Source organism: Myxine glutinosa, chromosome 9, assembly GCF_964187855.1.
Source record: "Myxine glutinosa chromosome 9, kmMyxGlut1.1, whole genome shotgun sequence".
NCBI lineage: Eukaryota > Metazoa > Chordata > Myxini > Myxiniformes > Myxinidae > Myxine > Myxine glutinosa.
The window spans coordinates 125334289-125345569 of NC_136269.1; the positions used below are offsets into that span (position 1 = coordinate 125334289).

Genomic DNA, 11281 nt, shown 5'->3' on the forward strand with positions numbered 1-11281 from the left:
CTCCTCTTTTCCTTTGTCCTCCTCTTTTCACTTTGTCCTCCTCTTTTCACTTTGTCCTCCTCTTTTCACTTTGTCCTCCTCTTTTCACTTTGTCCTCCTTTTCACTTTGTCCTCCTTTTCACTTTGTCCTCCTTTTCACTTTGTCCTCCTTTTCACTTTGTCCTCCTTTTCACTTTGTCCTCCTTTTCACTTTGTCCTCCTCTTTTCCTTTGTCCTCCTCTTTTCCTATGTCCTCCTCTTTTCACTTTGTCCTCCTCTTTTCACTTTGTCCTCCTCTTTTCACTTTGTCCTCCTCTTTTCACTTTGTCCTCCTCATTTTCACTTTGTCCTCCTCTTTTCACTTTGTCCTCCTCTTTTCACTTTGTCCTCCTCTTTTCACTTTGTCCTCCTCTTTTCACTTTGTCCTCCTCTTTTCACTTTGTCCTCCTCTTTTCACTTTGTCCTCCTCTTTTCACTTTGTCCTCCTCTTTTCACTTTGTCCTCCTCTTTTCACTTTGTCCTCCTCTTTTCACTTTGTCCTCCTTTTCACTTTGTCCTCCTTTTCACTTTGTCCTCCTTTTCACTTTGTCCTCCTCATTTTCACTTTGTCCTCCTCATTTTCACTTTGTCCTCCTCTTTTCACTTTGTCCTCCTCTTTTCACTTTGTCCTCCTCTTTTCACTTTGTCCTCCTCTTTTCACTTTGTCCTCCTCTTTTCACTTTGTCCTCCTCTTTTCACTTTGTCCTCCTTTTCACTTTGTCCTCATTTTCACTTTGTCCTCCTCATTTTCACTTTGTCCTCCTCTTTTCACTTTGTCCTCCTCTTTTCACTTTGTCCTCCTTTTTTCACTTTGTCCTCCTCTTTTCCCTTTGTCTCCCTTTTCCCTTTTCCTCCTCTTTTCCCTTTGTCTGTTTTGCTTTTCCTTTTGTCCGTCGTCCTCTTTTCCATTCCTCCTCTTCACCCCTCCTCCTCTTAATCCCTCCTCCTCTTCACTCCTCATCCTCTTCACCCCTGCTTTTTGCCCCTCCTCCCCCTTCTTCACCTCTCTGCCTCTTCTTCTCCCTTTCATCTTACTCCACCACCTCCTTCTTTCTTTTTTTCATCTACCGCTTCCTCTCCTTTTTTTCTTCATTGTTGATTCCCTTGCTTGTCTAACTGTGGCCCTACTGCTCCACTGTCAGTACATTGCCTTTGTACCCTTTGTCACCATGCTCTTCCATGAGCCTACATTCTGTAAATAAAAACACACCAAATAGGATTAGCAGTGTGTGACGAACATCATCATTCACAGATTGCTCGAAGTACTCTTTTGTCTGACTTGAATATGGTTTCTTTTTAAAAAGGTTTGTTTATCAAATATTTATCGGGGCCACTTCATTATATTGAACCCAATAAATCTTTGCATTATGTATGAAGGTCATTTTGTTTGGGTTATCAAAAACGTGCCTTGCACTCACACAAACGCGCCTCGCACGCACACAAACGTGCCTTGCACTCACACAAACGCGCTTTGTACTCACACAAATGCGCTTTGAACTCACACAAACGCGCCTTGCACTCGCACAAACGCGCTTTGTACTCACACAAATGCGCTTTGAACTCACACAAACGCGCCTTGCACTCACACAAACGCGCTTTGTACTCACACAAATGCGCTTTGAACTCACACAAACGTGCCTTGCACTCACACAAACGTGCCTTGCACTCACACAAACGCGCCTTGCACTCACACAAACGCGCCTTGCACTCACACAAACGTGCCTTGCACTCACACAAACGCGCCTTGCACTCACACAAACGTGCCTTGCACTCACACAAACGTGCCTTGCACTCGCACAAACGCGCTTTGTACTCACACAAATGCGCCTTGCACTCACACAAACGCGCTTTGTACTCACACAAATGCGCTTTGAACTCACACAAACGTGCCTTGCATTCACACAAACGCGCTTTGTACTCACACAAATGCGCTTTGAACTCACACAAACGTGCCTTGCACTCGCACAAACGCGCTTTGTACTCACACAAATGCGCTTTGAACTCACACAAACGTGCCTTGCATTCACACAAACGCGCTTTGTACTCACACAAATGCGCTTTGAACTCACACAAACGCGCCTTGCACTCACACAAATGCGCTTTGAACTCACACAAACGTGCTTTGCACTCACACAAACGCGCTTTGCACTCACACAAACACGCCTTGCACTCTCGAAAACGTGCTTCGCACTCTCAAAAACGCCCCTCGCACTTTCAAAAACGCCCCTTGCACTCTCAAAATCGCACCTCGCACTCTCAAAAACGCACCTCACACTCGCACAAACCCACCTCGCACGCACACAAACGCACCTCGCATGCACACAAACGCACCTCACATGCACACAAGCACACCTCGCACGCACACAAACGCACCTCGCACGCACACAAACGCACCTCACACACACACAAACGCACCTCGCACGCACACAAACGCACCTCGCACGCACACAAACGCACCTCGCACTCACACAAACGCACCTAGCACTCACACAAACGCACCTCGCACTCACACAAACGCACCTCGCACTCACACAAACGCACCTCACACTCACAGAATCGCACCTCGCACTCACACAAACGCACCTCACACTCACACAAACGCACCTCGCACTCACACAAATGCACCTCGCACTCACACAAATGCACCTCGCACTCACACAAACGCACCTCACACTCACACAAACGCACCTCACACTCACACAAACGCACCTCGCACTCACACAAACGCACCTCGCACTCACACAAACGCACCTCGCACTCACACAAACGCACCTCGCACTCACACAAACGCACCAGGCACTCACACAAACGCACCTCGCACTCACACAAATGCACCTCACACACACAAACGCACCTCGCACTCACACAAACGCACCTCGCACTCACACAAACGCACCTCGCACTCACACAAACGCACCTCGCACTCACACAAACGCACCTCGCACTCACACAATCGCACCTTGCACTCCCAGAAAAGCGCCTTGAACTCACATAAACACGTCTATTAGTGGTATCAAATCACTGGGGTCGCAGTCAATAATGGTGGATGTAAATCCAACTTGAGCCCTTACCTTGCCAGACAAGGGCTATGGACAGGTAGACACAATTGAGTTTTTAAATGCTGTTCACAGTATATAGTTTTTGTGACCACACAAGGTTATATTTTCTTGAAAACAATTGTAACAAATACATTAGTTTCATATTGAAGTCTGGTTGATTCATGGTTCGTTGATGTGGTCTTCATTGGCATGCTCAGTTTTTATTATTTGATTTTTATTTTATTTTATTTATGTGGACGTTTTTGGCTCTTTTCTTTCAACAAAGGATTAACGCCTGAATCGTTAGCTTCGCCTTGCTTCGCACACTGGTTAGCATACCTTAACGTTGACCTCAATCATTGTTCATGGAAGAGTAGAACTGCAAAGGACAAATGGTGTTCAGATGGAGAGGGTAGGAGGGGACACTGGTGGACAAGAATGCACCGATGCACCTGAGTAGGGAGCAGAGGTGTTGCAGGTGAAAATGGAGACTGCGTCTCAGCATATATTGTAAAACGTTGAAGGAGACATGAGAGAGACTGAGGTGGCGTTAGGACAGCAGACTTGACAAGCCTGTAGGGAAGAGCATGGGACAAACTTTGAAAGGCCGTTCCACAGGTGAGATAATGGGTGGAGTGGTAAGGGGCTAAAATAATTGAGGCTAAAGCTTTAGAACTGTGGAAGATCAAAAGGTAAGGGGTTTCTCATGGAATGCGTGTGACTTGAAGCGTATGGTCAGAGAGGTGAGAAGGCAGTGCGAGCAAGAATGGATGGAAGAATAGAACTGACTGCAAGGCCAATGCTGACAGTGAGTGGGAAGCAGACCACGAGAGACATCGTCCTATTGCGAGATATGAGTGGCACGGACGGCCTTCCACTTTGAAAGCCTTGAAGGAGATAATATGCAAAGCATTGCCAGTAACCCTCTTCTTGTTAAACTCCCAAAATCCAGGCTCACTGCTCATCTCTACTCTGCTGTTGGTGGTTCCCCCTTTCCATTTTGTTCCCTTCCAGTCTGCTCTTGCTCTTTCACGAGCCTCGATCATGTAAACAAAAAAACATAGTGGAAGTCATATTTCATGATATTTCAGATGAAGGTTGTTGATGCCATTGTAAGCTGAGGAACGACTTGGCCCTTCAGAGATTTCCCAGGTGGGTGGTCACTAGCTTTTGAGACCAGCTTCAAGACATGATCTTCCCAAGATAGGTTATCGCTCATCACGTGGCCAAGGATTTCCTGAGGTTGTACCCAACCTTGTGGCTGACCACAAATATATTGTGGGATTAGCCAGTCGGTCCTTGCGGAGAGACGATGAAAGTGTGGGATTCATTGCATTAAAAGATCCGTTTCAGGTTGATGGATAATTGTCTTTTCTCTCGGTTAGTAGAGAGGAATGCTACCACAGCCTGTTGGGCAGAGGAGTGAGCAGCAGTTCTGCACAGTGTGGAGGTCTTTGCAAGATGATACAATGGATTTTTTTCCCAATAACAGAGAGGTCATTGATGACTTCCTGGAACATGATTAATCCCAAAGTGCTACCTTGAGGAAAGCCAGTTACTTGAGGTGGAGCTTGAAAGACTACCATCCTGAGCAACCCGCTGCTTAACAACGATTGGAGATGCCTCTTCATTGTGGTTGTACTCCCCCAACGCAAGTCAGGAGCCAAATCTTCCTCATTCTTCCCTGCTGCCCAGATTTGTACGCACGGTCGCGGTCAGTGCAGATCGGTGCCTATGGACTGGCCCTTTCCTTCTTATTGCTCTCTCATCTCTCTCTCGCCCTCTCTCTTTCTCTCTCCCTTTTCTTTCTCTTTTTCTCTAACTCTGTTGTGGCCATGACTTCATGAAGGTGAGGTGAAGGTTACTAGCTTTCCAATATTGTACTACGACAGCACAAACCCTTTATAATGAATCATGATGGATGGGCGTTCCTCCTTTTAGTAATAGATTATTGCATTCTAATGTAAAAGGAGTCAGTTGCTGTACTATGACCCAATTTGTGTAGTACTCATTCGGTTAGGCACATTGCAAGCTTTTGTTTAGAATTGCATGAACATTATTTATCGCAAATTGATTGTGTACTTGAATTGTGCTTTCATCCTTTATCAACTACACATTTACCTTGTCTTTTTCCCTTCCTTTTTTCTTTGTTTCCCACCCTAGCAGCAGTTTAACCATGCAGTTGAAACCATATTGCAACACCCATGGCAAGCCTTCCCCCTCTGCACAGCTCTTTGAACGGGCAAAACGCTACTTCCGCTCTGCACAATCTACCATGGCTGCAGGATTTGGCAGCAGGGTTGTCTGGGGAGCCGTTGGTGGCCCGGTTGCGGATGCCATCGCTGCCACTGTCACCGAAGGTCGTGCACGTTCCTGCCGTACCTGTGGCTCGAAGGCGACCCGAGCTAAAACAAGTACGGTCCGAGAAGGGGACAACTGCAGTGAGCAAAGGGCCGTATCCTGTCCAGTTTGTTTCAATGTTGAGGAACCACGGCTTCATTTGGAAATCTTGTCTGTGATCAAGCCAGGCAATACACGTGAGAAGATAGCATTCTTCATCCGCAATCAGTGCAGCGTTTTGAATGGGCAACTCAAGGTGAAAAGCCCTTGGGAGCAGGGATGTGGAAAGGCAAAGCGGCGTCGTAAATCACAAGATACCGAAAAGGAGACTAGTTCAGAAGCTGAGGAGGATGTCAAGAGTTGTGGAGTGCAACCAACTGGGTTCAAGCTTCATGGGGAATTTTCTGTGCCGGAGGAAGCAAGCACCAACGAGAATGTGGTACAGGAGAGTGATATGTTAAGCGTTCTGCAGAAAGTTGCCATTCTGGAGGGTAGAAAAGCTGGGGAAGAATCTGGGAGGGTTCCAGCTAATGGTACCCAGGAAGTAGATTCTGAGTCCAATTCACCAACGATAGGTGCAATGAGATTGAACCATGCTAATAGCGAAACATCAGAATCTGTGCGGGTCACAGAAGTCATTGCTCGCCTAGAGTTTGAAAGCCTTAGGCATGCCCGGGATTCCACTTTGCCTTCTGCCTGTAGTCTTTCTCGCAACAGCAGCCTCAGGCGTTCCTTTCGCAAGATTTACATCTCGGGTGCAGAAACCTCATCAAACCCTTCAGATGTACCTCCAGCACCCCTTCCACCCTCACGCAACTCCACATATTCCTCGTTTCCAGTGCCACCTTCCACGAAGCTTCAGCCTTGTTCCACACCGATGCCACAATGCACTTTGTATGCAAAATTCCCTCCACCTCCCCCTGCCCCACCAGCACCGGAAATGCGTGTCCACTTGCGGTATCTAACCCGGGAAAATTTCAGAGATGCCAGTGGATCTCGAATATTAGTTCAGAACACCGAAGAATTTGTGAATACAAACAACACTGTGCAATGTTGTGCTTCAAGTTCAATGCTAGAGGAACACCATCAGCCTTCTACAGATCATTTGCATCACAAAAGTTGTACCAGGACGGTGTGTAATGTGAACAAAATTAAGAGAATGACATCACATCTGCAGGCTAACAGCAGCATGAACATTGAACCATGCAGCCAAGATGTTTCCGATGCCGAAATCCCAGGCCGTCTTTTTCTTTTTGGTAGCCTTCCGAGCATTGTGAGACAGGAAAATGCCTTTCCACGTCCAAAGCCATCTCGATGCCTAGAACAGACACCAAAATTGGTCACAAAGTTTAAGCGTACAGTGTCACACGAGTTTCTTGAGATGCGCTTCCGTATTCAGCAGCTCCTCGAACCACGTCAATACATGCTCTCCTTACCGGACCACGTGCTTGCACAAGTGTTCAGCTGCTTGCCCACAAAGTGTCTTGCAGCCCTGAAGTGCACGTGCCGTGATTTCAAGTGGCTTATTGAGGCCTACGATATACGTGCAACTGACTCTCGCTGGAGCAATGACCCACGGTATAGCGATGATCCCTGCAAGCAGTGCCGGCGTAAGTACCAAAGGGGAGACGTGTCGCTATGCCGTTGGCACCCCAAACCCTTTCATCAGGACCTTTTGTATGGACGCTCTTACTGGATGTGCTGTCGCCGAGCAGAGAGAGATGCGCCTGGCTGTCGTGTAGGGCTGCACGATAACAACTGGGTACAGCCGAGCGAGCGGCTCCAGCAAATCCGGCGCTTCCATTCTCAGGAACTGAGAATAGAACTATGATGCCTGTGCTTGGGCAATGCCCTGAAGATGAATTTCATGTAAAGGAGTCGTGAGCATCCGAGGTTTCTTTGATTTTTATTTCTCCGTCAGAAATGGCACTTTTCGAATAACCCTTTCTCCCTGCCTCTTTTGTATCATCTTTTCTGTTCTCAACCATACTTGCTTCTTTTAATTCTTGTATGTATGTATGTATGTATGTATGTATGTATGTGTGTGTGTGTGTGTGTGTGTGTGTGTGTGTGTGTGTGTGTGTGTGTGTGTGTGTGTGTGTGTGTGTGTGTGTGTGTGTGTGTGTATCGATATATTGGGGGTCATATCAATTGGACAGAATCTTCCGATTAAACAGTATGATTATTTTATTTCCTTCTCCGACCATCATAATTTTCAAGTGTTCATGCACAGACTAGGAGGCTTAGCCGTCCCTAGTGCATTGGTGTTGACATTTTGTCGATACCCAGACCTCACTTAACGATTAAAAATAAATCCTTAAACGTCGTCAGTTATTTTAAATTATTTGCTTTTTCCTCTTCTCCTCTTTGTTTATTCAGCGCTACTGATCTCATCGAAGTGAACTATTGCATCGTGGAGTCGATTTTTATTTTTCATCGCCCAACAGTTACTCTCACCCACCAATGTGTCTTTGTGCTGCCTCTTGCAATTTTTCAACATCTGTGCACTGTGCAGTTTCACAGGAGTGCATCTTGCTGCTGCTGATGCTGCTGCTGTTGTTGTTGTGCTTTGTCAGGTGCTTGTACACAGCCTTTGTAATAAAATAAAATAAAATGCCATTGTGGCTCTGTTAGAGAGTGCTTCAAACTGTGAATATTGGGCAGTGGCCATCTTCCCTGCACCTCATTGCTCAACTGGAGATGTCTGCTGTGGGTCGGATGGGGTAACGTGAAGAGGTTGCTCTACTTCCTGGTGATGCTGGCTGGGTTGACGCTCGTATTCGCCGCGACCTGGATTAAAACGAAAATGTACAAGAAATTCATATGTGGTGAACTGTTTGAGTGTTTGTGTTTATGCGCATGGCTTTGCCCTTAAATATCTATCTATTCAATAAATCAATTACATTTTCCTTTGTATTCTTTCTCCTTGGATCTAAGACAGTATCACGGTCTCTCCATTTTGAAGTGAAGGGGGTTTTGGTAAGGCATTTTGGACACGTCTTGGTTTGACTTGTTGTTTAAATACACATTTGATTTGTAGATGTAGTGTCTGAACAAGGACGTACATGATCACTTCCATTTCGAGAATGTCATTCATTTCATTTCACAACCAATATTGCATCGCTTGTATTCATGCCCAATACAAACCTGCGACCTGAAGATGAATTTCATGTAAAGACTTGAAAACACTTCCCTTTAAGTATTTTCTGCTCTTTATTCAACTTCTTTGTTTGCTTATTCTGACTTTCTCTAACAAGGCAAAAACTTCTGATTTGATACTTGTAAAGGTAATTAAATCGTTTCGAACAAGGCACGTTTTACTTGTTTTGCATCGTTTGGTCTGTTTATTTATTACTTGCAAAATCGAAGATTTATCATTATATTGGTCGGTTGAGTTTGTTATTCTGTCTGTTTGTTTGTCTGTCAATCGCCTACAGGTCACAATTTCAAACCGATCTTCACAAAACCTCACCAGAGGGTAGAGTTGGTCATATGTAAGAAGCCGATTGATTTTGAGGTCAAAGGCCATCTTGAGGTCAAATTTCTATAATTGCCATTTCCCATCCGATCGACTTGAAAATCGAACAGCCTTCTGTTCAGCATATTGAAAACTGAACAGCATATCGAGTTACTAAATAGGAAAACGATTTCTGAGGTCAAAGGTCAACTTGAGGTCAAACTTCCAAAATCAATTTTCATTTGATCGACTTGAAAATTAAAGAGCAATTGCACAATGTCTCACCGAGTCAGGAAACCAACTATTTTTAAGGACAAAAGGTCAAAGGTCAACTCGAGGTCAAACTTCTAAAATCAATTTTCATTGGAAAAATCATCACTTTTCATCCTTTTAACTTGAAAATTAAACAGCAATTACATAGTGCATCACTGAATTGGGAAACCAACTATTTTTGAGGTCAAAGGTCAATTCAAGGTCAAACTTCTGTCATCAATTTTCATCTGAAAAATCATCAATTTTAATCCCATTGACCCGAGCTTTGATTAAGATCGTCAATTATAATCTTGATGAAATGGACAATTTGATGTATGCATGGAACTTTTTATTTTGGTTGAGGGGTGGATTTTGCAAGTATCGTGCTCTGCATGACGTCTTCTTGTTGATCTTTTTTTTTTCTTTTTTTTTTCTTTTTTGTATACTGAATCGAGGCTCGTGAAAGAGCTAACATTTATTTCACAAACAAATCAACCAGACAAACAAAACACACAAAAAGAGGGAGCGGAAGACAAGATGGGGAGAGAAGGGGAAGCACACAACCACAACATTTGAGAGCAGGGAGAAGTGTGGGAGGGAGAGGACTTGGGGGCAGGAGGCATGGGAGGGGGAGGGCGGGGGGGGAGAGGTATAAAACACAAGGGGACCGAAATTAGCGGGGGTAGAAAAGATCAAGGTTTTGGATGGGAGAGGATAAGAGATGGTGGTGAACAGCTGTTTTAAAGACCTGGAGGGTGCAGTGGGATTGAAGAGAGTGAGGGAGTTTGTTCCAGAGGTGGGAGAAAAGAGGAATGAAGGAGTGAAGGTGAGCAGAAAGTCTTGATTTTGGCAGTTTAACCATAAGAGGGTTGCAGGCAGATCTTGTGCGACCTGTAGGAGGGCTGGGGGGGCAAGGCCAGAGAGGAGTCGGTAGAAGACGGAAAGACCACCAACCTGCCTGCGGTGAGTGAGTGAAAGGCCCTTGGAGTTAGCTTCATCGCGGGAGATTCCAATGATTCTGAACGCTTTGGTTTCAACAGCGTGAAGACGGGCTAGGTGTGAGGCAGGAGCACCGGACCAGAGGGGAGAGCAGTATTCCATAGAGCTGCGGATGAAAGCCTTGTATGTGGTGAGGAGCTCAGGTGTGCCAAGGAAGGACTTCGCACGACGGAGGATGCCCAGTCGGCGACTGGCTTTGGAGGCCAGATTTGAAATGTGGTTTTCCCAGGAAAGATCATGGCAAATAGTGAGACCCAAAAGCTTGAGTGACAGAACTTCTTGGAGAGGATTATTCAGAAAGTGGATGGGAGGGTTTTCCAGTCGGTCTTTTCGGAGAGACATCATAAGAGTGTGAGATTTATCAGGATTGAAAGACAAGTTCCATTTGTTTGCCCAGTCTGTGATTTTGTCCAGGTCTGCAGAGAGTGAGGAGGCTGCAGACTGCCGAACTGAGGGATGAGGAATGGAGCAACAGAGCGTAGAGTCGTCAGCAAAGAGATAGAGAGGATTTTCAAGAGAGTCAGAGAGATCATTGATGAAAACCAGAAAAAGCACAGGGCCCAGAACACTACCTTGGGGAACTCCAGCCTGAACAGGAAGAGGAGATGAGAGAAACCCATTCAGGGCCACACGTTGACTACGACTAGAGAGGAATTCCGCCAGCCATGCGTGGAGATTTCCATGGATACCAAAGGAGGAAGGTTTGGTGAGCAGAGCAGGGTGCCAGACTGTATCGAAGGCACGTGAAATGTCAAGGGAGACAGCTCTAATTTCCTGTTTGGCGTTGAGGACCTCCATCCATTGTTGAGAAAGCAGAAGCAGCATGTCCAGAGTAGAGTGACCAGGTCTGAAACCAAATTGATGATCAGAGATCAAGCCATTGGAGAAGAGGAAAGATTTCATATCTGAAGCAATGATGGATTCCATGACTGCTGATAATTGGGAGAAGGCTGATTGGTCTGTAGTTGCTGGGATCTGTTTTTGCACCTTTTTTGTGCAAAGCGGTGATGTTGGCTGATTTCCAAGCAGATGGCAGATGACCTTGAGCAAAAGAGAGGGTGAAGAGAACAGAAAGAGGGAGTGAAAGAGCAGAAGAACATGATTTTAGGACCCGTGGGCTGATGCCGTCAGGACCAGTTGCAGAATCAGAGTCGAGGGTTGACAGAAACTTTTCCAC

At 45.7% G+C, this 11281-nt stretch overlaps 1 protein-coding gene across 15 annotated transcripts in view; it reads left to right on the top strand.

Moving 5' to 3' along the window:
- The window catches only part of LOC137434968 (F-box only protein 46-like), a 115336-nt gene extending 107031 nt beyond the window's left edge, over positions 1 to 8305 (top strand). For 9 of the 15 annotated variants that reach the window (XM_068128239.2, XM_068128238.2, XM_068128237.2 and 6 more), the window contains one exon: positions 5220 to 8305. In XM_068128239.2, the coding sequence (XP_067984340.2) occupies positions 5220 to 7227 (2008 nt within the window). In that variant the 3' untranslated portion in view covers positions 7228 to 8305. The remainder of the gene's footprint in view (positions 1 to 5219) is intronic. The other 6 variants (XR_010985977.2, XR_013624606.1, XR_013624608.1 and 3 more) reach the window with 3 other exon arrangements.
- The last annotated feature ends 2976 nt before the right edge of the window (positions 8306 to 11281 follow it).